Source organism: Sparus aurata, chromosome 2 (genome assembly GCF_900880675.1).
Source record: "Sparus aurata chromosome 2, fSpaAur1.1, whole genome shotgun sequence".
NCBI lineage: Eukaryota > Metazoa > Chordata > Actinopteri > Spariformes > Sparidae > Sparus > Sparus aurata.
This window is the reverse complement of record NC_044188.1, coordinates 4,296,566-4,312,218: the sequence shown is the minus strand read 5'-3', so window position 1 is coordinate 4,312,218 and position 15,653 is coordinate 4,296,566. Positions and strand designations below refer to the sequence as shown.

General features: G+C 42.0%; 2 protein-coding genes across 5 annotated transcripts in view; one reads left to right on the top strand and one right to left on the bottom strand.

The window, feature by feature from the left end:
- Positions 1-250: 250 nt before the first annotated feature.
- On the bottom strand, positions 251-8,383 carry LOC115597097 (rhomboid-related protein 4-like). Of its 2 annotated transcripts, none has more exons than XM_030442764.1 (5): positions 8,264-8,383; positions 2,820-2,915; positions 2,252-2,531; positions 1,112-1,244; positions 251-662 (listed from the first exon to the last, which is right to left on the bottom strand). In XM_030442764.1, the coding sequence occupies exons 2-5, from the start codon at positions 2,901-2,903 to the stop codon at positions 548-550; spliced, it is 612 nt and encodes a 203-aa protein (XP_030298624.1). In that variant the 5' UTR covers positions 2,904-2,915; positions 8,264-8,383; the 3' UTR covers positions 251-547. The 2 variants fall into 2 exon arrangements, with proteins under 2 accessions (XP_030298624.1, XP_030298634.1); XM_030442774.1 differs by lacking the exon at positions 8,264-8,383 and adding an exon at positions 4,667-4,808.
- A 1,037-nt stretch (positions 8,384-9,420) lies between these two features.
- Positions 9,421-15,653, top strand: part of eml2 (EMAP like 2) — a 31,003-nt gene continuing 24,770 nt past the window's right edge. Inside the window, exon 1 of one of the 3 annotated variants that reach the window (XM_030397084.1) lies at positions 9,421-9,747. In XM_030397084.1, the coding sequence (XP_030252944.1) occupies positions 9,675-9,747 (73 nt within the window). In that variant the 5' untranslated portion in view covers positions 9,421-9,674. Of the gene's footprint in view, positions 9,748-14,831; positions 15,001-15,653 lie in introns of those variants that run through there. The other 2 variants (XM_030397096.1, XM_030397089.1) reach the window with 2 other exon arrangements.

The window sequence follows — 15,653 nt, the reverse complement described above, 5'->3', positions numbered from 1 at the left end:
TGTAATATTGCTGTCCTTTGCTTGCTGTGACAAAGAAATGTCCCCGTTTGCAGGACAAATGAAGGAATTCTTATTCTTACTCTGAAATTGATCAAGCAATATGTGAAATACATCAAAGTATCACAAAGAGAAGCTCGTTATGTCTGTCTGTATGTTACTTAACAAACCTGTTTTGCTCCGACGAGGCCAGTACGTGAACATAGACATCTTAAATCATATGGCGCTTTAAACAGGATACACAGGGTCTAAGGTTTGTCAAGTTGGTCAAACATCAAGTTCGACACAATATTTATTTTCCAGAAGTTCTTTTATTGCTTCCAATCAAGTCACACATCAGCAGTGCATAGATGATGACTGAAGAGAGGCAGTCTTTTCTCGTCCTTCATAATAGTAAAACACTAATACACATAATTGCAGCAGTCACAAGGTCACATCTGGACTCACTTAAAATAACACTCCCACTTTCTCCACATCCACCACAGGTTAACACAAATTTAACATACACCTACATCCCATGTGATGCTGGAGTCAGTTGGTTTTACAGCCCTTAATAAGCATCTTTGCTCTTGAAACATGCACATATCTCCATGATGGCCTTCAGTGGTCCAGCAGTGTAGAGCAGACCCACCAGGATACCTGCCAGGTGACCAATGAAAGAGGCCCTGAAGAAGAAGCAGGCAACCGATTAACTCTTAACCAATGAAACACTGACATCTGGTTGAACAGTGTTATCCCAGATTTTCTTCATATCTTCGTCTCGTTTCTCCGGTCTATACAATCTATTAATGCTATCGGGGCTTTCTACAAAAATAACTGGTTTAAAGGTTGAAATCAGCTCCCTTGGCCTTTGCATGCATCATCTGATCAAACATTGGGAAGATTAACAGTTTGTCTACAAGTTGTGGCGATGTTATTCTATAGTAAATACAGAGAGATCGACTTAAAAAAATTTGTGAATCGTTCCTTGATTGGACATTGATTATCTCGTTGAAAAAGAAGCTTTAACCTCGGCAGTGCTACTACTGTCCTAAATGTGTCAGTACTGTTCACAGTCGTGTCTGACGAGTGACTCCTGGTTCACTTGTTATGCAGATTTTGGTTGGCTACTCACCTTGGTGTTGTTATTTGGATCACGATCAGCTCCGCCCAGGTAGCATAGCGATTGGAAACAGTATAACCCATCACGCTGCTCTCACCATCAGGGTTGTCCTGGTAACTGAGCACCTTCAGAGCAAACAGGACTCCTAGAACCACGGTCATATTAACAAGGATGAATAAACAGGAAGGTTGGGAAACTTCACCCCAGTGTGATTAGAGCTAAGTAGAGTATAGGAGAAATTAGAGTAAAAACAATGCCTCAGAACATGTGGTATTCTGCAATGTACAGTTGCCTTGATGCACTTTCACAGAGGGAAAAGCAATATAAATCACTAAATATCAATAAACACATGGACGGATCAGTGATGACAGAATGCAGAGCGGGTGCTTAGAGAACGCAGAACAAAAACAAAGTCAAGACCACCATTAAAGAAAACATTTAAAGGGATATTCCGGTGTAAGTTTAATCCATGGTCTAAATCACCGTGAAACTGTGTTAGACTCCCTCTCGAGAGATCAAGTTAGCAGACCGCTAATTTACGGAGTTTTATCAACCTCAGAAACGACCGCACGACAACAATACACTGCAGTAAATGGATCCAAATATAAACCGCCACCAAAAAGCCACAAATAATGCTCATAAGAGCACGAAACTTCAGCAACGGTACAAATAGGGTCTCAGCACATAGTCCGGGGCATCAAACCTAAGCATCCAGCTAAGCTAGTGGAGTTTTGATGCCTCGAACTATGTGCTGAGACCCTATTTGTGCTGTTGCTGAAGTTTGGTGCTGTTCTGAGCATTATTTGTGGCTTTTCAATGGCGGTTTCTTGTTGGAGGCGTATTATGCAATGTATTGTCATCGTGCGGTCTTTTCTGAGTCATTTCCGTCTGCTAACTTGATCTCTCGTGTCAAGGTGTGTTAGACCATGGATTAAATTTACACCGGAATATCCCTTTAATGCAGACAAAGTCAGAATCAGATTTAGGGGGGTTTTTTCAGCTTGTTGCGTTTTTAGTTCGTCCAAATAAGAAACAACACGCTCAACTGACATATATAGCACGGGCTGCTGAATCCATCTTATTTAGCATTTCAATGATCTTTTTGACCATCTTTACTGTTACTCTTCTGTGAGCCTGCTGACGAGTCTTTACCTGAGAAGCCGACAGCACAGGTCGTGCTGTAGGACTGGTCCTGGGTGAGCTCAGTTAACACCGCCTGCAGCGCCAGATAGACCAATCTGGTGAGCAGAGAGAAGACCGACAGCAGGTAGACGAACCAGGCTCCGCCCAGCCGCCTCTCCAGCCTCTTACCACTCGGGAGGAAGAACGCCATGTTGAAGAAGAGGTGCAACAAATCAGCATGATGCAGCGGACTCAACAGAAGACGGCGCCAGCCTTTAAACTCAAACACCTGCTTGAGACTCACACAGACCTGAGGAGAGTGGATAGTATTCACATAAGCACTGACTGGGTCAGTGAAGAAGCAAACTGTCCCATTAGAAAAGTTAGAAACACAACATCAACGTTTTTAAGGATATCAAAATGACAGAATACTTCATTTGTTTGCTTTTCTTTGATAGTCCTCTAAATGCCATTTCTTTTTCATTGTTAACAGTTTATTTGCCTATTTTACTGTCTTTTAAACCGAATTTTAACTTCTCTCAATGTCTTATTTGCTGCTTGGCACAACTCTGACTTTAGTGCCATGTTAGTGCATTACCTGCATGACTGGAGCTGCAGGAAACAGATAGAGGTACGTGTTGAGTCCCAGGACAGCCAGGGTGACCGGGGGGATGTTCATCATACTGAATACCAGCTGAGGAGACAACTGAGACGTTACGTTTCAGTCTTTCCTGCTTTACCAGATGGTTTACAGTGGAAGGAAATATGGTTAATTAAAAGACAGAGCGGATCTTCTCTGGAACAGCCCGCGCAAAGTCTCAGAGAAAACAAATCAGGGCGAATATCTGTTTTCTGAAAAGAGTTATATGGATAAAGTTTGGCTGCCCGGTTGCAGAACTAAGACAATGAGTCAGATTCAGTAGGTACACTGTTAATCTGGATATCAACCAAAACACTATTGCTAGATATCAGAGTATCAAGACTTCTGCTGGCTCGGAGAACTGTGTGTCCATAAATATCAATTTAAAACCATTAAACCATTAACACCCATCCACTGGCCATTCTGCAGCTCGGCCTGGAGGTTTGATAAATTAATAAAAAGTTAAATGTGGAGTAAAATGTTTCAGTGCTTGCCCATCTGAATGCATTCAGATCAATGGACTTGTGCTCCAGGTTGGTGCCCTCCAACACTATTTCAAGAGATTTTTACGAGATGTTGTTTCTCCATGTGCCTGTGAATGACAGAGAAACCAATGCAGCTGCTGTTCTAGTGTTTACTGTCTCAAGACTTAACCTGTCTGTCTCTGTGATGCACAGATAGTCACACACCAACATGCAGTCTCACTTAATGCTTAAAAAAGACTCACTAGACCAGTGGTCCTCAATAGGCGGCCCCCGGCCTCCTATTTGTGGCCCCCGAACCATTATTCCTTCACCATGTGTTTTGTTTGGGCCTGCAAGCGTATACAGGGACTTGTCTCCATGCCAACGACACACAGACACTTGGGTCATGCACTGCTGCCAGCGCAATTTTTAACTTTCACTTTTGTTTTTGGAGCAGTTCGCATATTAACATTTTGCCGACTGTAGGAGCCTCTAGATTGCACGAAAATGGCGTGTTCAAAGTTCACTGCTAAAAGAAAAGTGGACAGTGAAAATCGCCAATTCGAATAAGAATGGACTGGAAAATTTGCATTCATTCTCCCTCAATCCAGCACAAGACCCATGTGCTTAACATGCCAGGAGACTAAAGCTGTGATGAAGATTTACAATTTGAAACGGCATTGTGAGACGAAGCAAAGGAATTTTGAAGATTTTTTTTTGTTCTTCCTCATAACTCTTGTATGGTACTCGGGTCAAATTGACTCGTTTCAAGTTTTTACAAGAAGAAAAATGGTACAAGTATCCATTGTTCTACCTGAAGCTCAATGGCCTGAGCTTATTTTCGGTGAGAGACATGTACAAACAAAAAAAAAATTATTGAGCACCCATGCTACTATACCCCACACATTTACATTCGTCATATGGTCTTTGGGTCAGTTTGACCCACAAACACCTACACAGACACAAACATAAAACAACAAAACAACAAATATAATAATTTAGATATCAATTCAGAGTGTTCTGATTCTGAAAGTGAATTTGAAGATGGCCTTCACTCAGAATATTCACCACAGACAGTCCAAGAGCCAGCAACGACGAAAAACAACCTAATCACACTTCCATTAATTGTGTTCTAATAGAGACTGATTGTAATCATTAAACATATATGTTATCTCTATTGTTTTATGTTAATGTTTATGAATTAAAATGTTATTTCAGCATTGTTTTTTAAACCCCAAAAGTGAAGACAATACAGGGTTAAAGGTAACACGCTATCGACAGTCAACAGCCTCACATCAGAGTTTTATCAGCAGCATCCACGACAACTTAAATCAAACTTACTGTTTGTTCAGTCGCGTCAGATCACTTCCTCCTTCTGTGGTGATTCAGCGAGTCTGCTTGAAGTCCGCTTCAAGTGATTCACCGCTCGCAGACGAGTTGAGATTGTACTTATAATACTTATACACAGCAGGGGATTTGTTAATTTTTAACGGAGGGGGGGGACGGCCCAATGCGAGCACCACCCTGCCCCGACACACCTGTGTACACCTTAACCAGAACTCTAATTCTACAATTCCATTTAATCCAGTTATCTTCCTTCTCTACCGACTACGATTGTCTTTTTACAACTGTATTAAAGTAAATACATCTTCGAATTGTAAGCAGTGAAATGACACTACAAGCAGGGTAATTTAAAGCTACATGACCCCTAAGAATTTTTTACCATCTAAATTGCATGAAGGACACATATTGAACATTGTACAAAATAGCAGAGCCCGACCGATATATCAGTATTTGGCTTTATCGATTTACCGGCTGATTTATAAGGTTTTAAAACCTTACATTTAAAAAGTATGATGCAGAAAAACATGCTTGGGGTAATTGAAAATTGGCGTAATGACAGTTTGTCAGCTGGTGTCAGGAAATGTAACAGCTACCTCACTAATGGTTCAACTGTAAACCACCAAAGTGGACAGTGAAGTTTCACAAGACCCATGTGCTTAATATGCCAGGAGATTATAGCTGTGATGAAGATTTCCAATTTGAAAATGCCTTATGAGACGAAGCAAAGGAATTTTGAAGAGACACAAATATAAAGGCACTGAAGTTGTCATATCAAGCTGCAAGCAGGATTCTTGTCACATCTATGACACAACAACAAAAAGCAACAGAGTGCTCACTTAGAGACTTAAAAATGTTGTTTTATTCAACTGTATACATATATATATATATGTAAGGGACAATGCCCGACGAGGTGTCGACGCAGAGGCCTTTAACTTCTGTTTATGGACACCTCGAAGGGCATTATCCCGCTTATACCATGGTCACTTGCCAAAGAAAAGAAATTCGGACTATTAATTTACATTTTCATGCGTTTTACAATCAAAATATAAAGTTTTTCACAAGCCATAACTTAGTTTCCCTGGTAACGCCTGAGGGTTTGACTAATACCTGGAACACTCATTAATCTCCCGTAAGATTCTTATGCAACGGAAGTGTTGTTCACTCCTCCAGTAAATAGGACGGACCATAGATGCGACTTGGCAACGGGAGATATTCTCGTCCGCTCAGCCATGAGCCAGAAAGCTGCGCGTCGGACGGTTCTTAGGCCTCCGCGTCGTCCATTAACTTCTGTTTATGGACACCTCGTCGGGCATTATCCCTTACATATATATATATATATATATGTATACATATACAAGGGGGACGGCATCCCCCCTCATCCCCCCTCAAATCGCCTACTGCTTATACACATCTTAAACAACACGTCAACAGAGTTTGTTTCCTCATATTTCATTTTTCCCAACCTACTCAGCAACAATGAACAAACCTGCTTTTCTCCTGAGGATTCCAACTAAACATCTTCAGCCTGTAACGCATGTCAGTAATGCAGTTTTTGCTTTTGATTCAAATATACATTAAACTTTATTGCCATTGAAGTTTTCAGAAAAAAGTGTTATCCAAATACTTGGACAGTACATAATAACAATGATACAATTTAAAACAATTTCAGTTTCAAATATTCCTTATTTCATTAAATTGATCACATTGTGGGAGGAAGTGCATCTCTGTTGCACCTCATCTGTCGAACAGCGACCAAATATCCTGTTTTCTTCCTTTGTTATGAGTTTTTGTGTTTTCCTTTTCTATCCTGTGGTTACTGGATCTGTCTCTGGCAGTACAAAATAAAATCTGCAAGTCCATAACCTCTTTTTAGGGTCAGACAGTGTTATGATTTCTTCCTTCATGCATTTTTTTTTTTTTTCCTACAGTTGTACCTTGAGGATTCTGCATGTAAAGACTTGGTTTGGTGTTAAAACCTGAGTGGACCCCATAATAATTTGAATTTAATTTTGACTCATGCTCCTTTTTGCCCTCATCGCTGACGTTCTCCTGCCTTTATATATTCCCTTCTCTCAATAAACATAAATTCTACACTTAACAAAGACTTATTCCCTATAATGTGAATTATAGCCTCCAGAAGCTACTCTGTCCTATTAAAGTAGCAAAGTTAATAGCAGTTGTAGTATCACACACTTTTTTGACCGCTGTTCAATGTAATTCATTAAAGAACCCTGTATTAAAAACCTTTGTAGAGATCGTTCCGTAAATAAATGCCTATTTTTTACTTGAGTATTTTATTTTATTGTCAACCCAAATCTAAAAACTACAAACATAATGTTTCATCAATTTAACAAATGTATTTCTTGTTTAGCTGTAGTGGAGTTGACTGTTGAATGTTTCCATGTAGAAGTGTGAATTTTTGCTGCCCTCTAGCGGCCACAGGGAGGAAATACAGCAAGATATATCAAGTTACACACAATTAAATAATAGATGCACTTCCGGTCAATACTTTCAAAATAATTCCAAATGACCACGCTGAAACAAACACATTACTAAACAGATTATCATGAAATTATTACTGGAATCATTATCTAGTGGTCAACAGAGAATTTTGTTAACATTATTTATAAAAGATGATGAATATTATCTAATACAGGTATAAGTAGTTATGTTAGTTATTCATGCTAGTGCTAATACCTTTTCTACTTACAAAGATTTTACAATCCAAAATGGTTAATTACAGCACCACATAAAAGAAAATTAGAGAAGGACGAGTTTTCACTGCCCTCCTGTGGCCACAGTGAAGAACTACATTGAGGCAAAATGTAAAATTAGTTACGATGAAATAATAGCTACACTTACAGTCACTACTTTCTACTTAAATATAGATTACCATGTTAAAAACGAATTAATCCATATAAATTATGGTGAAATTATTTTGGTTGTTATCTAGAGGTTAACAACTCCACATTCTCCAGTGGGATAAATATAGATATTTATAGACATTATCAAAATAATAAGAGGTTTTTTAGATGTAATTATGGGTATACTTTAGGTTGCTAGGTGTTCATGTTAGTTCTAATATCTTTTTTTTATACTAAGGATAAAGACTTGATGATTTAAAATGATAAATTCCAGCACCACTTAACGTATTTTATTAAATATTACCTTTATCTCACTGACGATAACGAGAGACGGACACAAAGTGAGAGAATATTAACAGATATTTAAATTGAAAACAGGAGGGCGTTGAGAAACACGAGTTTTCACTGCCCTCCAGTGGCCACAGTGAGGAACTACATGAGGCGAACAGTCACGTCAGACACGATGACATGCTAGAACTTCCTGTCACTGTCATTGTACTTTCAAAATAAATCCAAGCGCCTTTGCACTTGGCGATAAATCAAAAAAGTGTTTGTTTGTTTGTTTGTTTTATCTAAATCTGACTTCTCTCAACCTTTTAATTAATAAGTTGACTCCCATTCAATTGAATCAGAGTCGAGAAATCATTTTTTAGTTTTCTCACTTTAAGATCTCGATTTGAATCAACCGTCTTTGGCATCAATAACGAGCACGCGCGCCACAGCAGCTCACCTGTCCCGGTGAATAATGGAGGAGCAGCTCCGACACCGGCGTCACATTTCTCTGCGCAGAGGGTCGAGCGCGTGTTTACAACCGACTCCACAACTTCCTGTTTCAGCAACACACACACACACACACACACACACGCACACGCACACACACACACACACACACACACACACACACACACACACGCACACACACACACACGCACACGTCGTTCAGCTGCGTGTCTCTGCCGCCTCCAATGAGCACGAGCCGGAGCGTGCCGAGAGGCTGTTGCTATAGTAACAGCGGTAGGCGAGGATATATCGTCAAGACAACGAGATTCAACTAGATCACCGCCGGAAAGACTGAAGGTACTCGCATCAAAATAAAAGCACAGGGTAGCTAGATAGATAGATAGATAGATAGATAGATAGATAGATAGATAGATAGATAGATGATTGAATAACGAAATATAGCTATATCTTTAGCCCAAACTAAATATCACAAAATCTTAATACTAACAAAATTCAAAATTTTGATTATCAACTGAGGCAAGAATTTTATGTAATCTACAGTAAAGTGTGTGAGTTTTACTTTTGAGTTGTTATAATTAACCAACATCAAATAAAAAAGACAAAACAAAATCTGCAATACAGTAAATTGAGATGAAAGCCACGAACAAAATAATCCGTCATGTTAAAATCGGCACGTTTTCTTTTATTTATTATGTGAAGATATAATTATTTTATTTATTTTAAACAACAAACTACTTTTATTGGATTTAGTTCAAATGTCAGCACAGCCACAGGATGTCTTTTTGCGTTTACACGCAGTTTACTCCCTTTTTGCTCATATTTCAGACACCCAGTGATACAAAAAGCAAAATTTACAAAACACAAAGTCATATATGTCCACACCTATACATATATGGATCAACCTGCATATTTGGAAATGCGTACCTTCTTTTTTATTCATGTCTGTGTACAGATTAACTGAGAAAAGAGATAATTGTAAGATGTAATTTATGATGTAAGAGCAGAGAACGTTTAGAAAAAGAGTGTGATGCAAATTAAAACAAGACCTTTTGACTAGTTAAATAAAGACTCCTCTTCAGACATTGTATCACGTCAGTCAGCAGGATGCTGCTTAGTGCCGTCGGATGTGACTTTTACTTTAGAGAGCGTGAAGCGGAAGTGCCTTTAGTTTGATAGGGAGCAGCTTGGAGCCGGCGGTGAGGCTGGAGCGGGAGAATAGAGAGGGAGCTGAGGCAGGTACAGGTGTGTGTCTGTGAATGTGACTGTGAATGTGGGGGAGAGAAGAAGGGGTGACGGCGTGAAGAAGAGACGGAGAGGGGTGAAAGGAGGACAAAGGAGCCGGCTGAGAGGAGGAAGAGCTGGAGAGGAAGAAGGGAGGAATAAGAAGAGAGGGAGGGAGGATGTCGGAGAGGATCGCTTCGTGTGGGAGCCTGTATGACAGCACCAACCTGCTGCTACAGTACTGCAACAACGGTGAGCGGCTCCATCCACAGCAGCACACAGCGACACGCTAAATCACTCGTTTTCTGAATGGAGTTTGGTGGAAAACCTGTTTGGAAATCTGCACATCAATTCACAGGAAATGTACTGGAGGAGACTCTCCCCAGCTGTTTATATCCTGTGACTGCGCACATTAACCTGACTGGCTTCATGAACGTCATGACATTACACTTTCATCTGATCATGTCAGATATTCAGATACATTGATTCATTTGTTCGTCTTTCTTCATTGATTATGTTCAAGATTTTTAGGGGGTTTATTTCCTCTCAAGGGCAGGAAAAAATATTTTAGCATATTAATCAGATTCTGATATAAATATTACATTAACCTCATATATTTAAGTCATGTAGGCGAGTGTTTGGTTTATATTTTAGAATATAGACTGTTCTGAATGTGTTTAAATGGGACTTGCATGGTGGATGTGTACATTTATATTCATTCAGTGTAGAAGAAGAAAACTGTTTCTATTATTTGACTTCCTTTTCTGTCTTTCTTCTCTTTTTTATCACACATTGCATTGATGTTATTGTAGAAATTAGCTCAGGTTACGTTTGAATGAGACACATTTAGGGTCACTTCCTGTCTCGTGAAACATCTCAAGCAGCATGTGAAACACATCACTGTGTCACAAACGAGAAGCCCGTTACGTTCACTTGATCCATTTTTTCTCTCATTTGAATACGTGATGATGATTTGGCTGTTTCAGTGTCCTCCTCTCTCCGTATCTGTCACATCATGCTTCACAAATATAATGCAAATATCCTCCCGCTGCTGCTGCTCGTATCATATCTGTGGTGACAATAGAGGATTGTGTCTCTGTCCTCTGAACAAGGAAGGAGGTGCAGGTTGTTCCAGCTGTTTCAAACAGATAGATGGCATGTAGATATATCACAAAGAGGTCTGTTAAATGCATGTAAACTGCTGTTGTTATCCAAGAGGACAGTCCGTGGACGGACACATCGTCCCTGCAGTCGACTGAACTTCCCAGACGGCCATATTGAGCGGCAGGTGCAGAGACAGCGAGGGGTCATGGGAGTCTGATCGGAGCTGTGATGTGTGTTATCCAACATGTAGCCTGTGCCATAATCTGAGCCAGTGGGTGAGTGTCGGGTCGAAAATATGAATATTTAATATGAAGTGAAAGGCAAAGCTGAGGTTCTGCACGCAGGAGCTGAACACAGGTGATGGGGTAAAACACAGTGGATGTATGAAAGTGAATAATATGAGCTCGGTGAGTGACAGCTGGTCCTGCCGTGACGGACCAGCTGCCTGACCCGGCTGCCTTCTGTCTTCGGTCAAGTGTTGGACGACACATTTCTGCTTTGAATTACAGTTGCAGATAGACGACTGATTCCAGGTCGGTCCCTCCTACGCCTCTGGGACGAACAGGTGGATTAGCGAGGTGTGTGTTTCTGGATTTCTGAGCACCGAATGTTCCTGCAGCGCTACGGAAAGATGAGGCGAATGCTTTATCCCCCTCTTATATCTGTTAGAGCTTTGGTTCAGGGCTCATTCAGAACTGAGATTAGGGTTAAAGTGAGTCGGATCTCAGAAGGTCCGGTGTAGGAACATAAGCCTGCATGTGTGTGCTGACATTTACAGAGTGTGAACTGATGGCCAGAAGGAAAGATCAGATAAGTCTTCCTCCACTCAGAGATCAGAGTTTGGACTCTCTGTGATCTGTGAGCGACTCGGACTCTGCCGGCGCCACTAGACCACCTCCCGCCCCGTTACTGTGGAGATTATGAGCAAAAGAGTATTTTGAGACATTTTGGGATGCTGATGTTCTGATCCGATAGCTTGTAAGATATTAATTGGAAACCTGTCTGCAGCTGAACGGGACATCTTTCACACTTGACGTAAGGTGCTGAAATTGATGCTGAAAATAGGCTTTGGTGTGTGTGTGTGTGTGTGTGTGAGAGAGAATATCATGGAGTCGGGAGGGAAAGTGTGATGTGTCGCTCGGCTGTGCTGCAGCAGGTGAGACGCAGGTGGAGAATAACGGGCGGTGCATCAGAGAAGACGTGTGTCGTCTCGTCGGCCATGTTGAGTCGTGATGTGTTGTTAATCGCAGCATCTGCCGAGGGAGTTTTTTTTCAATCGACCGACTTCTTTCTTCCTTTTTGCTGTCGTGTCCGTCCGTCGCTCCTCCTCTGCCATCTGTCTTCTCCTGGTAACCGGAGCTGCTCTCCTCGGCCACCTGCTCACATCTCGAGCCAGAAGCAGTTCGTGTTCTGCCTTTTGAAGTTTGTAAAGTTTTATTGTTCTCAGGTGTGGCGTCGATCCGCTGGGCGATATAATCAACCGCCCGTCTGAGACTCCAGGAGGCATAAAACAAACGCAAAAGATTTGTTTTCTATCATCAAAAGTCTATTTTGTCCTTTCTTTTCTTCATTCTTTAAAGGGATATTCCGGTGTAAATTTAATCCATGGTCTAAAACACCGTGAAACTGTGTTAGACTCCCTCTCGAGAGATCAAGTTAGCAGACCGCTAATTTATGGAGTTTTATCAACCTCAGAAACGACCGCACGACAACAATACACTGCAGTAAATGGATCCAAATATAAACCGCCACCAAAAAGCCACAAATAATGCTCAGAACAGCACCAAACTTCAGCAACAGTACAAATAGGGTCTCAGCACATAGTCCGGGGCATCTAACCTCCGCTAGCTTAGCTGGATTTCTACTGAAAAGCTGACTAAATTTACCACTCTTCTGCAGCAGCTTCCTGTTGACGGGAAGTCCCGACGAGTCGATTACCGAGTGCAGTAGAGTTCCGTGGCTCATGGATGAAAATGTATGATTATGACTCCATGGAAAAGCAATCAAAGTTCATATGTGTCTTACCTGCCAGTTTATAACAGTTATTATCGAGAGCGGACAGGGAAAAGAACGGAATTGAGCATTTCTAACCGCACTCGGTAATCGTCGCGTCGGGACTTCCCCGACCCGGAAGCAGATGGAGGAGAGTTGAAATCTGTTTTTAGCTTCCCAATAGAAATCCAGCTAAGCTAGCGGAGGTTAGATGCCCCGGACTATGTGCTGAGACCCTATTTGTACTGTTGCTGAAGTTTGGTGCTGTTCTGAGCATCATTTGTGGCTTTTTGGTGGCGGTTTATATTTGGATCCATTTACTGCAGTGTATTGTTGTCGTGCGGTCGTTTCTGAGGTTGATAAAACTCCGTAAATTAGCGGTCTGCTAACTTTATATCTCGAGAGGGAGTCTAACACAGTTTCACAGTGATTTAGACCATGGATTAAATTTACACCGGAATATCCCTTTAACTTGTCACAACATCAGCACAGACAAATATGATGAATAATTAAATAAGAGGCTGTACGGTATGAAACTAAACACTAAGTTAATACTTTCGGTCATTTAGGTTAAATGAATCTGCACACCAGCAGCCCCACATGGCAGTAAAAGGTAACCGAGGTCATCAGACCACAGCGAGCCGCTCTCTTCTCCGTCCTGTCGTCTGCAGGAGGTTTGAAAGATGCTCCGCTGCTGTCGGTGTTTCCAGCGCTCTAGGTTCCGTTTTATATTTCACTCAGATTTCATTTAACCAGCAGCAGGGCGTGGAGAACTGTACCTCTCACTGTGCTCACATCCAGAATTTGATTTGTGCGAGGAGGACGGGATTCGTCCCGATGATTCAGCTTGGTGGGAGTGCGGTGAACGTATAGTGCAGCTCCTCAATCAGGAATTACATCAGGACTACATTTACTGTGTAACAGGATCGTAGACGTGTTCTGGGAGGCGTGCAGAGTACAGAATGTTCTCTCAGCTGTGGATTGAGACGAAGACTGAAGAAGTGTTACAGCAGCCGGAGCTGTTGTTCATTTAACGCTGCGCAGACGCGTGATTTAGCAACTTTATTGGCATTTAATGTACACAGAGAGAAAAAAAACCTCTTAGCTGATTGTGTTTCTCTTTAAAATGTCAGAAATAGAAGCCAACATCTGATTTTTATTGAACTTGTTTTTAGACGTCCAATATGTTGAATTTAGGAGGATTTAGGAACCGAAATGTGATGCAACATTCATAATGATGTTTTCATTAGTGATTAATCACCTGAAATCAAGGATCAATGCGTTTCTTTACCTCAGAATGAGCTTTTTTATGTAGTTACTTAAAGGTAAAACTCCAACACGTGTACACATTAAAGTGTGTTGAGGTTTTGGGGAGTTCGACTACATATTTAAAAAAGTAGTATAAAGTCGCTCCAGAGGAAACTGCATGTAATCTGATAAATTGCCTCCAGTGATGTCACTCGGTGGCAAAGTTGCATTGTGGTTAATGTAGGCGTATACTGCAGTTGGACTCATGATGGACAGTTTTAATAGAAATGACAGCAGAAGATGATTACTTTTTTTACCCTCACATTCCTCTTCCCTTTCCAGTCCTGCTGCCTACGTTACCCATAATGCAACTCAGCCACTGAGTGACATTACCTGGGGCTAAATATCAGATTAAATGTATTACTCCCCTGTAAGTGCTGTAAACTCACTTTATGTGTGAAATTGGTGGTGTAACCCTTTAAATCTGAGTGAAGAGTGTGTTAGTTTCAATTGTGGATTAATACTCATTGGTGCTGTAGTGAGTATAACTTCTGTGCAGTTGTACAGTAAACAAGATCACGATGGTCACGAGTGCTGTGACACCTTTGTGTGTGTGTGTGTGTGTGTGTGTGTGTGTGTGTGTGTGTGTGTGTGTGTGTGTGTGTGTGTCATTGATCCTGGAGTCCGGCTCTGCAGCATCTCTTCCTGGTGGTGCCTGGCTGTACAGATGCTGATGCTGGTGCAGTGTGTGTGTGTGTGTGTGTGTGTGTGTGTGTGTGTGTGTGTGTGTGTGGCCCTCAGCCATGCTCCACCCCTTCTGCCTCCATCTATAGCTAACAAGCCAGGAGGAGGAGGAGGAGGAGGAGGAGGAGGGAGAGAAGGGGGAGGGGATGATCGGAGGAAGAGGGAGTGGTCCAGGAAGCGAGATGGAGGATGGGACGGGAGAGGAGAGTTTGTGAATGTGTGTGTGTGGGACAACGTGTGTGTGTGTAAAAGAGAGAGAGAGTGATCGAGCAACGGTCGTAGACAGAGAGGGGAGGGGAGGGAGTCGGCGTCCGGGAAGCCTGTGGGGGAGGAAGGGTGAGAGCAAGTGGACAACCTGAGTGAGTGTTTGCTCCGTGGACTGACACACGGGTCTGATTGGCAGGAGCATGATGGCAGGTAGGCGAGACGAGCTCCACCTTCATCATCATCATCATCATCATGATCACTTCATTGCACCTTCAGTTTTTCTCGTTGCCCTGCGCCGACCTCCCGTTGTCACCACCTCTCTCTCTCTCTCTCACTCACTCAGCCCACCCCCTCTGTATTTCATCATCCATATCTCTCCATCTGTCTCCCTTTTCACTCCTTTCCCTCCAACTCCTCACCGGCTTCCTCCCCCCCTCCCCTCTCCATCCCTCCCTCCTCCCTCTCCGTCTCTCCTCTGTGTCATGATAGCAGCCATGTGTCTGTCAGCTTCATGTCAGCTGGTTTTTAACTAACGCTGAAGTCGTGTCTGTCTGAGCTGAGCTGAGCCGGGATGGCTCGTAAAGAACAATGTGTGTCGCCTGCTGAATATCAAATAGATGAGGTTTGTAGGGAACGTAATTGAATAATGCTGAGGTGTAACCGATGTTGGTGTGTGTGTGTGTGTGTGTGTGTCTGAGAATTCAAGGGCGAATTGTAAAGTAGCCGGCTCTGCGGTGTTTTTTAACAGGTGTCCTGACAGGAGAGGAGACAAAGGTGAACTCTGCTCGTCTCTCCATCTGTTTGCTCTTTCTTTCTTTCTCTTCTCTCTCCCCACTTGTTATGCATCCTTATTCTCTCTCTAA